Genomic DNA, 22,967 nt, shown 5'->3' on the forward strand with positions numbered 1-22,967 from the left:
TGTCATCAGTGCCAGAGACTCAAGTGAAAAGAGGTTCAAGCTAATTGCCTTGATATTGTTATTTTTACTCACACAGTGCTTTGAAACACACTGGCATACCAGATGCCATCCCTTCTTACTTGTTCGAGAACACCCTCTGGAAGTTTCCCTTCTTTCCGTGTCATAGTTTCTTCTCTCTTTACTGGGTCATTCTTTTTAGAATACAAAATGCTTTTACAACTCTCAACTTTAAAAAAAAGTAAAGGCTCTCCGGACCTCATATTCCCCACTAACTACTGTCCTATTTCTTTGTCTTCGCAGCAAATTTATTTTTTAAAAAAGACTGGTTTATACTCTCTGCCTCCAATTTCTTATCTCTGCCCTGTCTGGAGCCTACTGCATTCGTCCTTTAGTTGCCACCACTCAAGCAGAAGCTCTTGTGAAGGTCATCAGTGATAATAAATGCTAAACAATATTTGTGATAGATAATTATAGTGATATGATGATGATGATACATTCATTCATTCGACAAGTATTGTTGTCTGCCTACTGCATGCCAGGGACTGTTCTAAGTGCTTTATGGATACTAACTCACTGAAGGCCCTAAGGTGGGTGCCATTATTATCCCTATCTTATGGGCGAGGAAACTGAGAAATAGAGAGGTTAAAGAATTGGCCTTCTATTCCATAAATAGTATACAAATAGTCAATTCTCAGTTCTCGTTTTACTTGACCTATCCACCATTTCTCTGCCATTTCCCAGTTTGTCTGCTGGCACACTGGCCCTCTGTCAGGTAGCATTGGGTTTTTACCAGTAGATCATTTCCTTCTTCTTGGAATACTTTCCTTACCTTGTTTGCTGAATATCATTCTCCTTGGTTTCTCCTTCTACCCCATGAGCTATTTCCTCTCAGCATCTTTTGCTGGTTCCTCTCATCTGCTCTAAATAAATCCTGGAGCGCTCATTAATCAAACCTTTTCTGTACCTACCCTTACTCCCTGTGTGATCTTCCCCAGGCCATAACTTTGAACACTGTCAATATATTGTTGAAGTCAAAAATTATATCTCTAGCCTGGACCTCATCCCTGAACTCCAGACTCGATAGTCTCTGGCTTAGTCCAGTTGAGCTGCTATGATAAAATACCACAGACTGAGTAGCTTATAAGCAACAGAAATTTATTTCTCACAGTTCTAGAGACTGGGAAATTCACAATCAAGGCACTGGCGGATTTGGTGTGTGGCGAGAGACCTCTTCCTGGTTCATGGATGACACCTCACTCTGTCCACACGTGGCAGAAGGGGAGAGGGAGTTCTCTGGTCTCTCTGTTATAGGGGCACTTATTTCATTCATAATGGCTCTGCCCTCACGACCTAGTCACCTTCCCAAGGCTCTATCTCCAGCCACTGCATTGGGAATTAGAGTTCAACATATGAATGGGGGTGGGAGCGTAACGTTCAGTGTATAGTCCCTGACCTCATTTGCAGCCATCTCCCCTCCTTACCCGACTCCAGCCACGTATGTGGCCTCCCTGCTGTTCCCAGTTATGCTAATCTACCTTCCAGCTCAGGGCCTTCATGTGTACCTGCTCCCTGCCCGGGAGGTGCCCCTGGGATGCCTGCTATGGCTCACGACCTCTCCTTCTTCAGGTCTCTGCTTGTGTCCCTTAACAGAGAGGCCACCTCCGACCATCCTGTGGAAAAACTCTCACTCCAGCTCCCAAAGTCCCTTCCCCCATCCTGCTTTATTCTCCACGTGTCACATGTAACGTTTCACGTGTTTGCTCATTTACTCACTTTTCTCTGGAACAGAGCTCCCCGCCAGCAGGGACCTCGCTTTGTTCACTGCTCTGTCACTGGTGCTAGGTATACAGTTAGGTGCTGGGTAGATAAATATTTGCTGAGTGAATGAATGACATCACTGTAGGGAGTGCATAGACATATGCCTTTCAAAACCCTGTGTGGTTAGTTTTTTAAAAGTAAATTTCTTTGATTGTAAATTGATTCACATTTATAAATGGAATAAGGTAATAAATTTAAAAGCGAGTCTTCTTTCCTCTCCCTTAAGTTTTAAGACATTTATAAATGCACCTGAAATTGTAACAACAGAGTCCAGAGGGTTTTACAGCATGTTTTCAATTGATGGTAATAGATGGAAATAGTTGAAGCAACAACATTAACAGGTTATGGTTTTGCTAAAGGGCCGCAGTATTTTTAAAAGGGAAACTTCAATAATCCCATTTTACTACATCCCTAATCCTTTGAAACACACAGTACTTATTAATGTTGAATTGTTTAATAGAAATAAACTTAAAAAATCCAACAAAACTCACCCTAATATTAACTACTTTGGGTTTAAAGGTTTTTAATAATGCCTCAATAATATTGGCTTAATGAATTAGGTTCTAAGAAGAATGCCCGGGCTTAGTTAACAATAAATCAGGTTATACTGTTTGCAGAAAAAAGCAACTAAAACTCTGCTTGTAAATAATAACGTGAACAGATCTAGTATTAATCAAGTCACTGTCCACAGCTGGGCTTGGACAACTCCGAAACACAGTGGCATTAATATTGAACATAGCTATATTTGAACTGTAAAGAACACAATTGCGTGGTCCTTTGAGAACAAGCTTCTGTGGAAAATCAGTAGGGAATTGCACCTGAAACCCATTTACAAAATCATACTCCCCAAGTCTTTGTCTTGGAACAGTTTTTAAAAATCTTGTGGGTAACCCTCTTGACCGTGTCATTGGGAATACAGAAGAGTGCTGACAGTGTTTTTTGCATAATTATTGCCCTTCACATTTCCCCTAAGGATATAATCTGATTCAACCAGTGGCTATGAAGACAGCTGGCCTGGAGCTATTCATATTGGTGGGCCCACCTGAGTCCATGTCAAGTGCCAGATGGTCCTGTCCAGAGATGTGCACAGTTTGCCTGGGACATTCTGGGCATAGCAGAGAGTCATTTGTCTGGACAATGGCCAGATGAAGACACAGATCTTGCTAAATCAGAGTCTCCTTCTTCCTGAAAAAAATCTGGAGATTTTTTCTACCTGTGTTAGCTCAGCCACCTCTGGATAGTTAAGGGCTCACCAAGAAGTAGGTCCTTATCTGGCTTCACAGACCACCATGAAACCTTTGACCTTCTCTGAAGCCTGCCTTATGTCTTGGGCTATGAAATTTTTGCCAATCCTACTGAACATAGTTGATTAAAATCTCATCCTATTCCAAAGCGTCTTTGCAGTCTTTCAGCTGGTGTCTCCTGAGCAGGAATGCCTGCCCCACTGCTGACCTTTGACCATGGATAGACTCAGCTGTCTGACCTGAGGCCATAAAAGCCCAGGTAAGGCTACATTGGGAGCAGTCTTTCTAGCCAGGCATGTCCTGGGGTGTGCACTTTCCATTTTCTTGGCCACAGAACACTCAGGCCCTGCTCCAGGATTCCAGGTCTGGTCACTGACGATGACCACTAGTTATGTGGAGGGGCCCATCTGCCTGACGGGGGACATCTCTTGTCTCCGGTCTACTGCTCTGAGGCAATTCCAACATCCCAAGGTACATGCGTGTGAATTCTTATAGGTACAGAGGCTCTGGGTAATTGTCTCCAAAGCATTTAATATTTCTCTTTGCTTGGCTTAGAAGTGGGTTTATCACAGAAGTTCAAATGGCGTGGGACTGCGTTGATTTGTCCTTCTGGAAAACTTCACTCCTCTGCCTGGCCTCCGCAGCAGTGAGGGGAGGTCAGGGAGGTGAGTTCTCACATGTGTTCCAATGAGCATGGACCGAGCATGCATGACATTGATCTTAACTACAGACCAGGGAGGAAACTGAGCCTCTTCTGGCTTTATCTTTTCTGACCTATGCATTGTGATAAATTTAGCTGAGAGCATTTTCCTATCTGTGTGGAGTGGGTAGAAAAGGAGCTGGATACTAAGCTGGCCTTGGCACTTTGATCTTGGCCTTTCTGTGGAGCCAAAGGCTTACCTGGGTGGACCCTTTTGGTCCTGTTATTCTGTTACCCCTTTTCATACTTGGGCCTTGAGCTCCTGAGCTGCGAGCTGGTAAGTACATTGAATAGGGCATGGCTTAGGCCCTGACTATGCTTTTTCATGTGTTAAACATAGGAAAAACTCAGTGTTTGTAATAACAACATGCTAGGTTTCTAGAGCTCTTCGCAAAGTGCTTTGATGTCTATGATTCTATTTAATCTTTACATCAACACCAAGGGATAAGTATTATCCCTGTCTTATGGATAAGGAAACTAAGGCTCAAAAAGATTGAGTGATTTGGCCAAGTCTGTGAAACTAGAAAACGGCAAAGCTTAGACGGAGACCCAGGTCTTTAGAGCTCGAGTCTGGAGCTCTGTCCAGTCTGTAATTCCATCATCAGCTCCCCAGATAAAGAGGAAGGACTGCTTTCTGGTTTGACTCTTTGATGATAGCAGTTTTGTAATATTCTATAAAGGCTGGGACCATATTTTTTTCTAGCACCTACCGAAGGACCTGGCACAATTAGATGCTTAATAAATGTTTTATAAATGAATGAAATTAGTTTGTAAAGAGGTGAATGAGTGAATATATTGAAAGAATAGATTAAGTAGGCAGAAATCTACCTGTCTGCATTTGTATTGGAAAGGACTACATGTAGAATGGTATTTTAAAAGAGTTTTAAAATATGGCCATGTGTGTAGGAGGGATCTGCCCTAAATCTTTCATTTCTTCTGATTGCCTACCAATATGGAAGGTCCAAAGCTGGTCCACACCATGTTTCTCAAATGTTCTCAAATTGTATTGAAATCTGTAACCAAAATCAAAATTAAAATCCATTTTTAAAATGTCTTCTATGCTCCTAGTCTCCCATTCGTACTTCCACTTTAAAGTCACCCAGGAAATACTTGGGGCACAGCTTTGTAATTTTAATCTCTCACTGGACCTCACAAATCACTTTATGAACACTTCTGTAGTGAACTTTATCAGAATTGATCCTGAGGAAAACTGACAGAGGCAGGTGTGGGGGGATGGGAACTTTCTCGTTAATCTCCATTCCTGAGCTTCTTACCAGTACTGTTTGCCCCAGAGCCCCTCCACCAGAGCCAGCTTGCTGATTTTCTCCCAAAGAGATGTGTGCGTGTGTGTGTGTGTGTGTGTGTGTGTCTGTCTGTCTGTCTGTCGAGTGGGGAAAATGTGAGTTGTGGCCTTCTTGCTACTCTGAGTGCATTCATAGATTTTTGCTTTATGTTCTTTCCCATTGGGTCTATTCATATCTTTTCATAAGATTGACACACCAGAGGTTTTGGTGTTATGGTTGCTGTTATTTTAGGTTTCTTATATAATTAATTTACATAGGTAGGCAATGCACATGAATTGACTGATTCAAATCTGTCTCTTGTGGGTTCTGTTAAAGATAGTCGGAAAGCTCACCCCTCCTTCCTTCTTTCCTTCTATGGGGCCTTGAACCCAGGCTGGAGTTCAATGGTGTGATCATAGCTCACTGTAGCCTCGAACTCCTGGGCTCAAGCAATTCTCCTGCGTCAGCCTCCTGAGTAGCTAGGACGACAGGTGTGAGCCACCACACCCAGCTAATTTTTTTATTTTTTCATAGAGATGGGGTCTTGCTATGTTGCCCAAGCTCATCTTGAACTTCTGGCCTCAAGCAATCCTTCCATCTCGGCCTCCCAGAGTGCTGGGATTATAGGCATGAACCACTGCCCCCAGCCTAGAAACCTCTCTTTTAAAATGTGAGGATAAATCAATCATTTAACAGTATAGCAGCTAAATACAGCTGTGCTTTATCAAATTCCAGGCTCCCATGTGTTGGAATGACCGGAGGCGGCATGGAGCAGGATCCTGGTTTGCTCACCGCCTTTCTCATTCACACGCTAACATGGGCTGTTGTGGTTGAGGCTGTATAGGACGTCTAGAAGGGGTCATTCCGAACAGTCAGCTTCAGCCTTTGCACAGGTTCTCAATGCGTTCTGCCAGCTCTCCCTACCATGAGGGTCCTCTGAGAAGCCAATGAAGATTGCAGCCCTTAAAGAGCTCAGCTTCTGTCGTTGGGGGCTTGGCAGGGGTGGCACACACTAAGGAAGAGGCCAAAGCATGGCACATGCCCATGGTCAGGTCCAGAAATCCTTGCCTGCTCTGCAGTGACTCCTGGTCAGGATTAAAGAGGTGGAAGTCTGAAATGAGAATGGCTGGCTGATTCTCTGACTTCGCGGGGATGTAATAGTTTGTGGCAACCGGCTTCTCAGGAGTGGCGGTTACTGCCTGGAGCTGACAGACAGGCGGGGTCATGGCCCTGGAGAAAGCCTTCTTGCCCCGGCCCCACACCCCTACTCCTCCCTCCTGCCGTATTTAAAGCTGTTTCAGTGATGCTTTGCTCATCTCAGTGAATTTTCAGTTCAGACCTTTCCACTAAAGATCATTATAGAAGAAAGAAGGGTGAGACGTATGGCCGAGTACCCCACGATTAACCCATCCCTCCCCGAATAAGCAAACGAGGTGTCTGAGGATGGATAGGTAAATTCGGGGCCTCCTAAGTAGGTCTTGGAGTTGTTGTGAGTATAGGCACCCTTTGTCTGATGTTGCCAAGGTATTATATCCTCTGCTCAAGGATGTCAGTCACTTCTGAAGTATCACGAGTGAAAAAAATATATAGCTCAGGTCCTAATCCTCTAAGGGTCACTTGAACCCATATGACTTGGGACACTTACGGCCAAAGCCTTTGTGACTTCCCTCACCAAACTGATGCCAGCATAGAGCCTGGCACGTGGTCTGAGCTACAGAAATGTGTTTCTTTCAGGAACAAAGGGATCTTTGGTATTCTCCATAATTGCATCAAATTACATCTTCAGGATGACTTTGTCTTATCGTGGCATTGATTTTCCTTCTCCGAGAGGGCAACTGCAAAGTTACCATGATGTGAAATCTGGCCAGAGGCTCGAAGTGATTTCATAGTAAAAAGCGACCTCAGCTGTCCCCTCGCGAACCCAGGCCAAGAGGCGGAGATGGAAACGACACGCTCTGCAGGCAGCCGCATAAGCCATGACCCAGATCCACGGCTTCACATGGCTGGGACCTTGGGGCCCACAGCAGCCTTTTCCACCACACTCCTGTAAACAGCTGGTGGCACTGTCAGCAGTGCCTCCAGGAAGGGCAACAGCCTGTGTAGCCAGAGAAGGGGGAGACTGGAGGCTGGGGCAAGCGGTCCAGGATCTGAACCCCTCCATTATATGGGGTTTTAACAGTGAGGGAGACTGCGCCCACCCATGTGTGCCATATACACCCCCATACTCCACTCCTTCGTCAGCTGCAATGGAAGAGTCAAATGTTAAGAGAATGTGCTTTTTAGAGTTTAGTGTCTCCATACTTAAGGGAAACGGAGGTAGCAGAGAGCCAGGATTAGCTTCTGGATTTAGAACACTCATTTCATCGTCCTGCAGAGATTCCTGTCTAATGAGGGGGTGAGCAGGATAAGAAGGAGTCAGCTGTGAGGACTTGGACCAGAGTTTCAGCCTCTGCACAACTGACATTTGGGGTTGGACAATTCTTTGTGAAGGCGGGGGATTTGTTCTGCGCACTGTCAGATAGATATTTAGCGGCATCCTTGACCTCTGCACACTAGGTTTCTGTAGCCTCCTCCCAGTTGTGACAACCAAAAATGTCTCCAGTTATTTCCAAATGCGCCTTGGGGGTCAGAATCACCAGTGGCTGAAGACTATTGGAGTAGGGAGAGAATTTGGGTGAAAGGACATTTGTATTATACCTTTAGTCTCTGGGCTGTGTCTCAAGAGCCATTTATCATTGTCTTGAATCTTTATTGCCTATGAAAAGCAGCAGTCCCCCACACTGAGGTTTCCAGAGGATTGTAATTCGTTGGGTGTAGTGGAGAGCTCCTCGTGAAATCGTTAGCTCCTCTCTGAAGGCCATGGCCAGGGTCAGGTTAGGTACTTGAAAAGGAAGGGCAGATGTCCCTATGTTTTTTTTGAGACAGGGTCTTGCTCTTTCGCTCCAGCTAGAGTGCAGTGGTGTCATCATATTTCACTGCAACCTCAAACTCCTGGGCTCAAGCGATCCTCCTGCCTCAGCCTCCTGAGTAGCTGGGACTACAGGTGTGTGCCACCATGGCTGACTAATTTTTCTATTTTTTTTAGAGATGGGGTCTCACTGTGTTGCACAGGCTGGTCTCAAACTCCTGGCCTCAAGTGATCCTCCTGCCTTGGCCTCCCAAAGTGCTAGGATTGTAGGCATGAGCCACTGTGCACCACCTCTTTTTACTTCTTCAAGTGATCCTTCTGCCTCAGTCTTCCAAATAGCTGGGACTACAGGCATGTGCCACCATGCTTGGCTAATTTTTTTTTTTTTGTAGAGAAGAAGGTTTTCCTGTTGCTCAGGCTGGTCTCAAACTCCTGGCCTCAAGCGATCCTCCTGCCCCAGCCTCCCAAAGTGCTGGGATTAGAGGCATGAGCCACTGCACCTGGCCCTTCTTCTCCCTTTCTCATCTTGGTCTTCCATCCCTTCCTTGGGGACAGTGCACCACAGAATCACCTGGAGTGCTTGTTAACATGCACATTCCAGAGCCCCAATCCTCAGAGATTCTGATATCGAGGATCTGAGAGAGGGCCTGGGAATTACGAGCTTCCCAAGTGATTCTACTGAAGAGGTTCATAGTGAGGCCACCACTTGAGAAACAAGGCCCTGGAGGGATTTGAGAATAAACAAGCTTTCCAAGTCCTCTCTGGACACTAAAATCTAACAGAAACAAACAAAAAAGAAAACTTTACTACAAAGCAAAAAGTGATAAAAAATCCACAAGATGAAGCCAACAGATGTGGGAACCCCTTTCACTGAAAATTGATTCACTGATTCATGCAACAAATTCTTTCCAAGTGCCTACTACACATCAGGCATTGTTCTAGGCATTAAGGATTTAGCAGTGAACAAAATGGACAAAAGTCTGTGCTCTCAGCCAGTTTATATTTTGCAGGGGGAGACAGACAATGAACGGTAATCTAGTGTGTTACAAGGTGACAATGCAGTAGACAGAAATAAAGCGGAGGAGGAGGTTAGTGAGTGCTGGGGCTTGTTTGCAGGTATGATTAGGTGGTCTGGGAAGGCTCATTAAAAAGGTGATACTTGAACACCTTGAAGGTGATGAGCGACAGCCAAGCAGATATCTGTAGGTGAAAGATTTCTGTGCAGGAAGAACAGCAAGTACAAAGTCACCCAGCTGGAAGTGAACGTTCCTGGTGTGTTTGAGGAACAGCAAGAAGGCTTTTGTGGCTGGTGCCGAGTAGGTCAGGAAGCAGGTTGTAGGAGCTGGGATCAGAGAAGGACCAGGAGGCCGCATGCCACAGGGCCCAGTGCAAGGACATTGACTTTAACTCCGAGGGAACTGGGGTCGGGGCCAGGGGAGGGTTTTAAGCCAAGGAATGCCAAGATCAGATGTAACATTTAAAAGGATCACCCTGGCTACTGTCCTGAGAGTAGACTCCAAGGGGGGCAAGAGTAGAAATTATTGTTGCTATTAAAATTATGGCATGGTTTCTGCCCCCTAGGAATTTACTGCGATTGTGGAGATAGAACATGTACAACTCTAATAAGGAAGTGTCTGCTAAGTGCCATGAATGACTCAGAGCAGAGGAGTGCTACGGAAGTCCAGTGAAGGGAGACATCCCTTCTGGGAGTCAGACTTCATGGGCGAGCTGGGCCTTAGGATGAATGAACAAGATTTTTTCTTAGCTTGATGGATATATAATTGACATACAGTAAATGGTACACATTTAAAGCATATACTTTGATGCATTTGGACATGTACACACTCGTGAAACCATCCCCACAGTTAAAATAGTGAACATACCCGCTACCCCCAAAAATCTTCTGGTGGTTTATGAAGGAGGGTGAGGATTATCACCAGGGCAGAAGCTAAGCAAAGGCGCAGGGAAGTGCAGGGGCTTCTGTGGGACAGGGGGAAGCCCCGCTGACTTTACTGGAAGGTCACATGAGGAGATATGAGAGATGGCTGACAAGATGGCTTGAAGAAAATTATGTAAGGTCTGAAACACTAGGCCACCAGAGTTAGGTCACAGGGGAACTGTGGAAGTATATAAATTTGTTGCAGCACATAGTCATAACAGGGTTTATCTGCTAAAATTTCATCTTTTAAAGACAACAGCAACAACATCAAATTTTAGGTATTTTATCTTTTTGTAGTAAGTCCAAGAAAACACAGCCAAGTACATTCACGCAGTATTTCATGCCTATAAAATCAATTAAAGGAAAACAAAACTGTTATGCAATTTCATAATTAGATAATTAACAGAATCCTTAATAGCCTTATACTAATACAACTACTTACAGATTGAAAATAATTCCATTTGTCACCTGTTGGTACACTAAAGCCTACCCATAAAAAATACATCTAGTTTAGATAGACTTTGATAATTTAAAGGTAATATTTTAGTGTGCCATATTAGAATCTCAATTAGTGTTTATATATTTAAAGTCCAGCACTTTTTTTGTGTGTCATGTTGAACATGAACTTTAAAGTTAAGAAGAACATTTTAAGTAGGAGTCTACTCTGCCATCTTGAGCTCTTAATCTATTTGTGAATGGATCCTATTTCCCCAGGGCCAAGGGATAAAGTGGAGAACAGGATTTTCAGGTTTGAAGATAGTTATGCTAATGTGAAATCATCTTTCTCCTGGGTATGGGTTGCCAGCTCCCAGGAAACATTGACCAGTTGATGGCTCTGTAGTTCTAATTGTGATTCTAAAAAGCAAAGCCCCCTTAGAGCATTACCTACTCTTGAGGAGAAATAAGGAATATTTTTCAGTTGGTCTATTATGGACAGAAGAATCATATTCTCAGTTCCATGGAAATGAGTGAATCTTGGATTATTTTATCTGTTAAAATAGAGAAGGTGGCTGGGAGCCATTCAGTCCATGCTCAGAGATACCAGCTCTGGAATCCAGAGACTCGTTCTTGTTTGGATTTCTTTTAATAAGACTTTAACTTGCCTGGATGTAGGAGGTGAATAACTAAAGGTCATATGTTCCCTTCTTTACCATTCTCTCCCCTCTTAATTCCAAAAATTCCCCTGGATAAAAGTAATCTCTAAGGTCATGGTTGCCAGCATTGCCATCCTCCTCGTCATCACCATCACCACTACCATCATGTGAAATACTAAATTTGTACTGAAAATTGTCACATTGATAATAATTACTACCATTTATTTATCATTTGCCAACAACCAGAACTGTGCTAAACATGTTACACATATTATCATATTTAATTCTTCCTTAACTCAAAAGGTACTGTTATCAATTCTTATTTTTACATTTAAGAAGAATGATACTTGGATTGGTTTTTTTAAAATGGTTCTCAGTCACACAGCTACAGAGGCAGGACTCGAACCTCCCATGCTTTTAACCAAAAGTTTTCAAAACGATCAACAGACACTGTCCATATCATCTAGTTGGAAAAGATGAGACCTAGACATAAAAAAAATTTCTGTGGTCATCATGAGAGGTATCTCACCTACTCTTTTGAGTAATTCATAAACTGTTCTTAACCATGTTAAGTTCTAATTAAAAATCTCCCTTTCCTTGTGAAGTAGAAAAGTCTTACCATTTGCAACACTCTTTCACCTGTTAGAGCAAGCAACCCTATTAATTGCATTCCCGCTGGCCTTTGGCCCTCCCTACTGCAGTCATTCAACCTGAAGCTGCTCATACCGTCTTTAATAGGACCACGTCTCTCTGCAGTCATCCAGAGTAGTGTCGCTTAGGCTGGGCACAGTCACTGCATCCCAGGCTAATTTGGCTTCTTATATAGAACAACTTTGGTCTGACATTTAACATTTCTCCTTTGGCAGTTTTTTTTTTTTTGGTCTCTGTGAGCTTATTGCCTCGCATGCCTTTATATTCAGATTTTTCACCCACTAGGATCCATGTTCGTGCACACATCAATGTGTGATTGTCATTACTGGGTGAAGTGCTATTGGCTTACAAAGCAGACAGTTAACAAAGATGACAAGCCTTGGGTTTAGATGTTGCCTGGTAGGCCAGAAGCAAATTTCTACTGAAGTTTTATGCTAATGAAACAGGAGTGTCAGCCACCTACCTGTGATATCAGAGCATGGCCTAATTGTTGTCACTGCTACGGTTGTTATTTTGGCTATCTCAGGACTCACCCGGAGCAAACCTAATTACAAGACACCGTGAGTCCTTTCAAGAATCGTGCCCCTCTTTCTCCCTGTCACAGCTGCCTAACTTTGGAGAATGAGCCGCACTTGTGTCCTCTTTGCCAATCAGAGTGAACTGTATAGGGACTTTCTTCCGTGCACACATTGTGTTAGTGAGAACGGCACAACCCTTGAGGGTGGTAATTCTTCCCCACAAAGAGCAATGGGATGCCATTACTTTGTCAAACAGTTGATGTGTTTCCTGGCTTCCCTGCAAGGTAGTCACATGCCTTGTTTGTTCATGGAACTCCGTGAACAACAGGAGTCAAGGATACTGATGTTTAGCTATCCGTAAATTCCTGCTGTGTAGATTCAACATGATAACTGGGTGAGTAGAGTCTCACTGTGAGAACAACTCCAGGTGATAATGACCCTCTGTGTCTTCTTGATCCTCCTCCATCAAACACAGGTGGAAAATGAGATGTTCTGATGGACAAAATCTTCCCGAGGAAGAAGTCACTAACATTCACTAACTGGCATTTTGGGAGTATCCTTAGATTTCACATTTAAACTCTCCTCTCTGACAATGACTAATTAAGATTTGGCCAAATTATCTTTATTTTTCTCCTTCTGAGATGACTGAGGGGGGAAAAAAAAACTATTTCTTTGGGAGACATTTGAGTCCAGAGAGTTGAATGTTTAACTACGAATGAGAGGATTGGGATTCTTGGTTCAGGTCCACCTAAGGTTTGCAATCTATTGTTTTGCAAACTTTCAGTTTTGCGGTTTCCATTCGAAAAAGAAAGTCATTAATATTGACACATGCCTTTGGGGACAGAATTGCTATGAAGAACATTGAGGTTCTTGAGAAAGAAAGGACACGTGGGGAATGCGACGGGCGGGAGTGCAAACCCAAGCCGTGGAAGGGTCATAAGGAGTGTGAAGGTAAATTCCACCGATCTCCTGGGAACCCGACCCCGACCCCGTGGGGACAAAACATTTCGTTCTCAGGGTGCTCTCCTTCATTCTGTGGGGCAGCATTTATGGAGGAAGAAATTTTAGGAACAAAGTGGGAAGAAAGTCTTTGAAGAACAGCTTAAATCTTGAGCTTGTCACTGGAGGCCTCTAGAATAATAAACCAGAAGCAAACATCAACAAGAATTTGCACAACACATGCCGGAGGCTGACTCCAGCTGTTGCCTTCATCAAAGACCCAGAGGCTTTGGAGGGACAAGCTCAAAGTACTCTTTCGGCCAAAATAACGTGGAAAATGAACCTGTCCTCAAAAGCGGCATTAGCATTTATGGCTGAGCACATATCCCTCGGAGGATGAACTGGAACAGAAAGAAGGAGCATGAGTGCATGGCTTGTTTGCCTGGCAGCAGTTCCTGTGTTCTTGCTAGAGTTTGCAGGCACTGCAGCCCTCACTGCCTGTCCCACCTCATGCACTGAAAGCCGCTGCCAGAGCTTGCAAAACAAGTCTGCTACCCGCCTACTGGGCGTCTAACCTTGCTGGACCCAGTGTGCAGTATTGTTCTGGAGTTTTCCTTTAGGCAGGGTTCTCTTGTCTTCTTGTTGATGAGCTGGGCTGGTGGTTAAAACATTTTTTTAATAAAATCCTTTCTATGTAAACATTACTTTCTTGGGAATTTAAGAAAAAGATTGATGGATTTTGTACTGAGGCTAGAGAATCTATTCTAACAGTTTAAGAAATAATAAGTAAAAAAAAAGAAAGATCCCCAGACTATGGTTGACTCACCGGAGGCTCTTTAACCAGGGAGAACAAATATGTTTGGAAAACTATATCAGCCTTAGATTTGAAAGGGTTTCTTTCATGAAAATTATATAATAGGTGATTAACTCATTCAGGCAAAATAAATGAATGACGGACCCAAACTGACTTTATTATTTGGCGGTTCTGCCCTTGGTTGAATTCCTTTCATTCCTTCATTCACAAATATTAGTTGAGTCCTTACTGTGGAGTAGGTGTGACACCAGGGAATAGAAAATGGAAAGAAAGAATATTTTCCCATAAGGAGCTGAGAGTCTACTGGAGAAATAGTTCTGCAGATAAGAACTACAGACAGCAGGATAACCCTTAGAATGGAGGTATAGGAAAGCAGAGTAGTGACATGATCTGATTTGCATCTTAGTAAGATCGTTTTGGTGGGGGTGAGGTCAGACAGTGTCAGGAGACTGCAGTGATGGGAGAGACGCTGAAAGCATTGACATGGCAGTGGACACGGAGAGCGGGGACGTTCAGGAGCTCTTGGAAGTGCTGTGATTGCATGTGAGTGAAAAGGAGGACACAGGGAAGGTTCTAGATTTCTAGCCTGGGCCCCTGGGTGGATAATGATACTTAGCCAGTGACTATTGGAATAAGAGAAGGTTTAGGGGCAGAGGAGACTAATTTTGAATTGTCATGTTGAAGGGTGTTTATCTGGGTGATATTGTCCGGGGGGCCTGTCGGGATAAGGCGTGGAGTTTAGCAGACAGGTCCAGCAGGGCTGCAGGTGGAGAGTCCCACATCTTCCGGATATGGGTGGCTGCTGAAGCCATGGGCTGGTACACAATCGCCTGGAGAGTGAACGCCAGTGAGGAGAAAGAAGGATTCAGTTATAATCTGTTGCATAAATCTGCCAGAAGATGAGCCAACCTGAGAGAGACACTAGGTTATGAGAGACTCCTAGGGGATGTAGTAGGAGACCTCATTTTCCCAAAATACCCCTAGAAGCAGCAGAAGAGAGGTAAAGGGATCAGACACCCATCTCATGGACTTTCCTTTGCTCTTGGAGTGATCGCTTATTGGGCAGATCGAGGTGTCTGAACGTGAACTTCATTTATCCCTAACCTTCCCTCTGAGGAACCTTACCAGTTTCCTAAGTGTCCTCTTGAATTCCTCTTCCTGGGGGAGGTGGGGCAAAAATGATTTCGTATATTTTTCTGAAAGATGAGAATGTTTTGAGTGTAAAACCCCTAAACTTAAAAATACAGGATGAAGATGTTGCCCAAATGCCAACAGCCCATTTCTATATGTGCTGAAATAAAAATAGAGGCTCTCATGCCTATAATCCTAGCATTCTGGGAGGCCGAGGCAGGAGGATTGCTTAAGGTCGGGAGTTTGAGACCAGCCTGAGCAAGAGTGAGACTCTTCTCTACCAAAAATAGAAAAAATCAGCCAGGTGTGGTAGCGTGTCTGTAGTCCCAGCTACTCAGGAGGCTGAGGCAGAAGGATCACTTGAGCCCAGGAGTTTGAGGTTGGGGTGAGCTGTGATGACACCACTGCATACTACCCGGGGCAACAGAGTGAGACTCTATCTCAAAAAAATAAAAAATAAATAAAAATAGAGGCTTAGCCTGCGGGTAGGTTCATCACTATCCCCATTAGACTATTTCATGAGGTCACAGATGGATCAGAACCAGACAATGCAAATGTCTTTGCAGCCCGTGAGCTAGGTAGCATGCCACACTGGATGCTCAATTCATTCCTCCTCTGGGACCAGGTTTCTTTTGGTACCAGCTGATCATGAGGGCGCTTCCCTAGTCCATCTCTTGGGGCTACTGCAACTCTTTTTGTGCCCATGTCAGGAAAGCATAGTGTATGTGAGCCATCCCTAGCTCTGAGGACTCCTTTTCTCTTTTCTTCCTGTTTATTACTGCTATCCCTTGAAGCAGTATCCTCCTTGTTTCAGTAGTTCCAGAAAGCTATGTCTGGTGGCCATTCCTCTTTGAAGTTCGGAGTTGCACTAAAATATTTATAATGTGTGGACAAGCACTTGAAAGGGATTTTAGTTTCCGTAAGATGTATCTCTTGACGTACCGAGGCCTTTTGATGGTAAGAACTGACCTAGGGTTTCAGATCAAGGCTTGCTCAATGTAAGGAGCACCTCTGACATCAGCAGCAATTGCACACGCGTTACGGACTTGGTCTCAGCTGTCTTCTGGATGAGACGGTAATGGGTTGTCGGCTCCTTCTCGGCTGTCTGTAACAGTGATACTGGGAGTGGGCTCACCTGTGCACTCATGGATGGTTTTCTTGGCACTTGCGGGGCTCGCTTTGGTTGGTGCAGGTGTGAGTGGAGGAGAGCGGTGGGGAGCAGGAGTTCATGCTTACATCTCATCCACCGCGGGGAGGGCTGAGCTCCTGTGTCTGAGTATGTATGGATTGGTCCTGTGAGTCACCGCAGACTGGACTAGAGACGTCAGCAAGGGATGTGTCATTCGCTGGTCCAGAAACCAAGGCCCCTGGACTGTGAACTAACAGAGGACGGGAATTGTTCCCAGGCATCCTTAGCTCCCCAGTGTGGTGCAATGCCTGGCATATTGGAAGCCAAGATATGATACCTGTTTGTTAAATGTCGAAAGCTAAGCAACAAATGGCAATAACTGAATAAAGAAGGTACTGCTTCCAGGGAGAGAAGTAAAAACAAGGAAGAAAAGAGAAAAGGAGTCCTCGGAACCAGGGATGACTAAGGCAGTTTCTGTAGAGGGCATACGTCTCTGTCAGAGTCAAATCCAGAGTCTAACCCAAAGCCAGCATTGAAGACAAACTGTGATGTGCGGATGCACCTGCTCTTACAGCTGCCTCCTTACTGCAGCATTTCTTCCATGTGACTGGGGTAACAAAAATATTCTAAATAAGCAATCAATTTGAGGCTTCTTGAAACCAAATAGTTTGATAACTTGGAAGTATAAGCCATTGGTTGCAGATTGCATTTAATGCCAGTCTCCTGATTTGCCACATTTTCTTCAATTATGCAGTAGACTGTGGGAACAAATAAGTGAATAATGGAACAACCAAAGGATGAAGTACCATGTGGACATTAAAAAACACATTTTAGAATGATGTTTATGGATAAGGGGAAAATGTTCATTTTGTAATGTTATGTGAAAAAGCAAGAAACTATATCTTGGCACATATGGGGCCCAAATGAATTCCCGTTGAATAAATGAACATTTCCTAGGTGAATGGGGTGACAGCCATATATGTCTGTGCAAAAACTACAAGGCTAGTGATGGTTGTGGCTCTTTGGCTCTTCAAGTGAAAGATCATGGACTGGCCACGAAGTCTGGGTGTAGTCCAAACTTGCATCACTTCTGGAGCTGTTTCTCTGTCTGTAAACTGAGGTGATAATCTGTTTGAGAATGGTCCCTAAGGGCCCCTTTTGGGTCCCAGTGCTCTGCATTGTGATTAGAGACTCTCTGGACACAGCAGCTGTCGTGAGAAGGCCGCCACAAGGCGGGCCCCATATGGTTCACATCACTTTGGCAGCCAAGACCTGATCAACCTTGACCTCCTATTGTTTCCCATCGTTTTATCCGACTGTCTTGAGTTTCTCCCTCCTGAGCCACTCCTTGCTGCTGCTGTGTAAAGAGGCCTCTTGATTTATTAATCAATTAATCAGTGCATGCTGAGGAGCTGTTCAGGGTAGTTAAACAGGGAAAACAAAATGCTGGAGCCCATAATCAAGATGGATCGTAATTAAGAGCGGCCCTCCCGCTGACAAGCTTCCTGCCCACCCTGGCTGCCCCACACCACCACCCTCGCCCACAGCTGCTCGGACCCCGTTCAGCTCTGATGGGGCCTCCGCCCCCTGAAAGCTGACAGCAAATCTCAGAAGAGCAGGTTTCCTCTCCCATGTCCTAGAGGTAAATAAGCCTTGAGATGAGCTTCATTCATTATGTGCAGCAACTGTTGACCCTCAAAAATTCAACCAGGCCCCCCAAATGACATAGTGGCTCTGTCCATGTGTGCACATACTGTACCCTCCTGTCCCAGTTTCCCCACAAACAGAGTCATGGAGCTGGAAGGACCTTACAACAAGGACAGGCCATGTCCTTGGAGTAACAGATGAGGGGTTCAGTGAGATTAAGTAAGTTGCCCAAGATCACACAGAACTTCAGGGTTACAAGTAGTAGAACTAGAAAATAATTTGATACTCAATTAACACTCCTAGTGCTTGTTTCTCTGGGTCATCCTGCTTTCCTGTAAAAATGGAAGCAAAGTAAATGAAAGACATCATCCTCATTAAATGTTTTGATCTTTTTAAAAGATATGGGCCTCTAAAGATTTTTTAAAATAGTAGTTTTAGATGAAGCTTGTGTGGAAAAGTACCTTGGACTGTTTGTCAGGGAGATATTTTTGTTTTAATGTTTCATGGCCTCAGATACATGGATACAACATGGCGAGCTTACCTTGGAGCAAATGGTAAACGTGACTTCGCCTGCAGAAGTTTCTGGGCTGCTGGAGCAGGCTGGATCTCTGATCTAGAATCTGTTTTGTTGATTTTCTTCCAGTGGCAGTTAGCACACAGTGCTAATGAGGCCGAGATTTTCTTAGAATAGAATCTCTGTCCCAGGTCATAAGTAGCACCTCCATCTGTTACCAACTTTCTGTGGGTAACGTGGGGCCAGGGGGCCCCAAGGCATGGGTCCAGAGTGATTGTACTCACCACCGCCCATCATGCCTGACAAACATTAGTGTCTTTGGTTGAACACCTTGGGAGGGTCCAGGTATGGGTATAATTCTTTAGTGGACATAGGAACCAGAAGGTTCTTATTTTTTTTTTTTTCTTTTTGAGACAGAGTCTCACTGTGTTGCCCAGGCTAGAGTGCCGTGACGTCAGCCTAGCTCACAGCAACCTCAAACTCCTGGGCTCAAGCAATCCTTCTGCCTCAGCCTCCCGAGTAGCTGGGACTACAGGCATGCGCCACCATGCCCGGCTAATTTTTTCTATATATTTTTAGTTGTCCAATTAATTTCTTTCTAATTTTTAGTAGAGACGGGATCTCGCTCTTGCTCAGGCTGGTTTCGAACTCCTGAGCTCAAACAATCCGCCCACCTCGGCCTCCCAGAGAGCTAGGATTATAGGCGTGAGCCACCACGCCCGGCCAGAAGGTTCTTATTTGACTGGCCTGGTGAGGAGGATACTTAGGAACCTTTTTTTTTTAATATTTAAAGTTTTCACTATAAAATTCTTAGGCTTTGCCAAAACATGTTTGTCAGCCATAGGAAACTGTTATGCCAGTCTGGCTTCTCATTTCTGTTGGATGCCAATCAAACAATCCAATTCCCTGGATTTGTCTAGGGCTTAGCTCATAAACCAGATATCTGAATTGCACTTATCAGCCTTGAGTTATAGGCTCTCTCTCTCTCTTTTTTTTCTTTTGCTTCTGTGTTCTCTAGGACCCTGCTTTCTCAGCTGTGATTCATGACAAACTCCAGGTCCCCAACACCATCCGGAAGGCATGGAATGACCGGGACAACCGCTGTGACATCTGTGCCACGCACCTGAACCAGCTGAAGCAGGAGGCCATCCAGATGGTGCTGGCCTTGGAGCAGGCAGCTGGCAGTGAGCACTACGACGCCTCACCCGGCTCACCCCCGCCGCTCTCCAGCATCCCTGCCCTGGTGGGGTCCCGGCATGTGGGTGGGCTCCAGCAGCCCCGGGATTGGGCCTTTGTGCCTGCCGCCTATGCCACCTCCAGCTACACAGGCTTCGTCAACAAGCACAGCAGCAAACCTAACAGCCTGGGGGTCAGCAATGGGGCGGAAAAGAAGAGTGGGTCCCCAACCCACCAGGCCAAGGTCAGCCTCCAGATGGCCACCAGTCCCAGCAATGGGAACATCCTCAATTCGGTGGCCATCCAGGCTCACCAATACCTGGACGGCACTTGGTCCCTATCGAGAACCAACGGGGTCACCCTATACCCATACCAGGTAAGTAGCCTCTGGGAGTTCGGAAGAGCATGGTTGGCTGTAGTAAAAGCAGAGAGGTGGGCAGTACTTCCTTTCTCTACTTTTCCTGGGAACTCCCCAACTCAGAGCTTAATGTTTCCATGTGGTACCCACAGAGTTCTAATCCAGGTGTTCTACTGGGGCCCATCTGCTTTGAGAGTATGCCTACTGCATCCCCCCAACCTTCTATACCTGCCCTCCCTCTGCTCATTCAGTGTTCCCTTCCTGAGGGACCCTGCTGGCCCAGGCAATGTGCAGGGCTTCCCAGCCAGCAGGTTTGCTGCATGGTGCAGCAATGAAGAGTGTAGGTCCAGGAGGTAATTGGACTGGAGTCCAAGCCCTGACTCGTCCACTAACTAGCAGTGTGACCTTGCACAAAGGGTTTGCCCTCTCTCAGGCTCACTTATAAGTGGATGTAAGTAGTGAAAATTAAATAAGGTAACGTACGCGAGACATGCAGCCCAGTGTCTCTGCCAAGATAGCAGGGGATTGTTGTTATGCCTGTTAACAGAGATTTTAGAAATTAAGGCAGATGGGTGAGAGAATTTTGAACCAAAGAATATTGTGGGTCCCTAAAATCATGGTGGGTGGTGCTGGACACTGCTAAGAATAAAATACACAAGGGACCAGTGATCTATGTTAGCACTCTGCTTCCATTGTCTACACCTTCTAAAAGAGGTGTAGACTCCCTCCTAACCTCTCCTACCTTGACAGACCTTCACCCTTTTCTATTTGCAACTCACTTTAAATACTCTTGGGATTGGGTTGCCAATGGTGGTTTTTCTTTTTCAGTTATTTAAACTAACACATACCCCAAGTTTCCCTATAGAAATAAGGGAGCAGTTGTTAAATCTGCCAGGGAATCTAAAAAATTGTCTTAATTTTTCCTCAGTGAGTTTTCTGGTGGTTGAGGGTTGGGTTTGTAATGTACATGTTCCCTGTGTCCCCTGCATCAGTTGCGCGGGAAGCAGCAGAGGGCATTGCCCGTCACTGGAGTGGAGAGGTGGCTGTGGTCACGGGTGTATTAGTCAGGGATGATAATTGATGTAACAAATGGTTCTAAAGATCTCAGGTTATTTCTCATCTGTGTCCCTGTCAAAGTGGGTGTTTGGTGGGTGGCCTTCTGCTGTGATGTAGGGACTCGGGCTTCCTCCATCAAATGTGTCACTGTCTTCTGGGGGCCTCCAGAGTCCTCCACCAGATCTGTAACCAGCCAGGAAATGAGGGAAGAGAGCACGGAGGATCTCACAGGGGGATTTGGGAGCCCAGCCTGGCCATGAAGGGATGTACGTTGCTTCCATCCGTGTTCCAGTGGCAAGAATCCGGTCTCCTGGCCCCACCTTCCCACAGGGGAAGCTGAGAAGGCCAATCTGCCCATGTGCCCAGGAGAAAGAGCAACAAGGCGAGTGAACACATAGCGTAGTTTTGTTACATGGGGCAAAGGTACAGGGAAACAGAAAGCGAGTTAAACGTGGCTGATAAAATTCCCGGTGACTTTTCTAGACTTTTCCCTTTTGACAGGGAATGTAGATTTTATCTCTTGATATCTTGAAAAAAAGTGGGAAGCATTGATCATCATCCTAAGATGTTAGCATTCTCCGATTGCCAAACTTTTCATTTATGGGTGCTTTGTCATTTACGAAATAAAATTCACACATCATTGTATTTAACCCCACAAAATAAGCCTGTGAGGTAGGTAGGGAAAGTGTTAGATCTTTTTTTTACAGATGGGGAATATGATGCTTAGAGAAATTGAATGACGCGTGGCCACCACACAGCCAGTGGCAGACAGACCCAGCACCAGCTCTCCCCCGCCCAGAGGAATATGTTTCCCTACCACGCTGCTTCCACCTTTCCCAGCTCGCCCTGCAGCAATCTCTTGTTAGTGTCTTTTGCAGAGACAGCTCTTTTTCAGACCTGGCACACCAAAGAAAAGGACTCCTATTTTGACCTGCAGGGGCCTTGCTGCCACTTGACTTTTGGATGGAATTTTCTGGGTCTCCTGTATAAATATAATAAGAAACCAGTTGCATCTTGGAGGAGGCTTCATAGTCTAATCTTGAAAATAACCATCTAGGGCAGGAACAGATAGGACTTCTTTTATTGTGGAATCATATACTTTTTTTTGTTTGCAATTTTAAAATATGCTATTTTGGAAATTATAAAAAGTAATACCTGTTTATTATAAAATAAAATTTAAAATATATGACAAAGTTGAAATAAGACTTTGAAAGTGAACATCACCCACAAATAAACTATGTACCACTTAGGTGTATTTCCTCCTAGTATTTTATATGCTCACAATTTGTAAAATTGTGACTACATTCAATTCTGTGACCTGCTTTTCACTTAATATACTGGGTCATTTTCCCATGCCATTATATATTTTTCTAAAATATGATCTTCAATGGTAGAATAATATCCCATTATATGAATTTTATATGCTCACAATTTGTAAAATTGTGACTACATTCAATTCTGTGACCTGCTTTTCACTTAATATACTGGGTCATTTTCCTATGCCATTATATATTTTTCTAAAATATGATCTTCAATGGTAGAATAATATCCCATTATATGAATATTACTAACTCTATAAATATGTCCTAATTTATATAACCATAGTATCAGTTGTTAGAGTCTAGGTTTTTGCTACTATAAATAAAATGCTCAGGTGAATGAACATCCTTTACCCAGGTCATATTTTCAACACATCCCCGGGTTGTGCGAGCCACATACTCATGTTACATAGACAACTCACGTTTCACTTTGCACGGCCCCAGAGCACTTGGAACACGCATCAGGGGCTCGTTAGAAGACTCAGCCGCTACACCGGAGCTGATGAACAGGACAGAAACACGTGGAACTGGGGCTTTCCAAAGTGTGGTGAAGGTTTGGGTGAGAGGAGGAAATGCTGAAGATGTTGCTTAAAAGGAAAATTAGGGATTATTGGTGCATTTCTTTTATTCATATGATAATTCTGTTTCCCTACTTCCTCCCCTACCTCAGATGAAAGAGAATTTCCTGTACAAGGATAAGTATTTACTAAGCTCTAACCACGTGCCAGG

General features: G+C 44.5%; 1 protein-coding gene across 1 annotated transcript in view; it reads left to right on the top strand.

Moving 5' to 3' along the window:
- KIF26B (kinesin family member 26B) overlaps positions 1-22,967 on the top strand; it is a 451,375-nt gene that overhangs the window by 151,716 nt on the left and 276,692 nt on the right. Inside the window, exon 3 of the mRNA XM_012644360.1 lies at positions 19,348-19,881. Coding sequence (XP_012499814.1) covers positions 19,348-19,881 — 534 coding nt within the window. The remainder of the gene's footprint in view (positions 1-19,347; positions 19,882-22,967) is intronic.

This window comes from Propithecus coquereli, unplaced genomic scaffold (assembly GCF_000956105.1).
Source record: "Propithecus coquereli isolate 6110/MARCELLA unplaced genomic scaffold, Pcoq_1.0 Scaffold210, whole genome shotgun sequence".
NCBI classification, from domain to species: domain Eukaryota; kingdom Metazoa; phylum Chordata; class Mammalia; order Primates; family Indriidae; genus Propithecus; species Propithecus coquereli.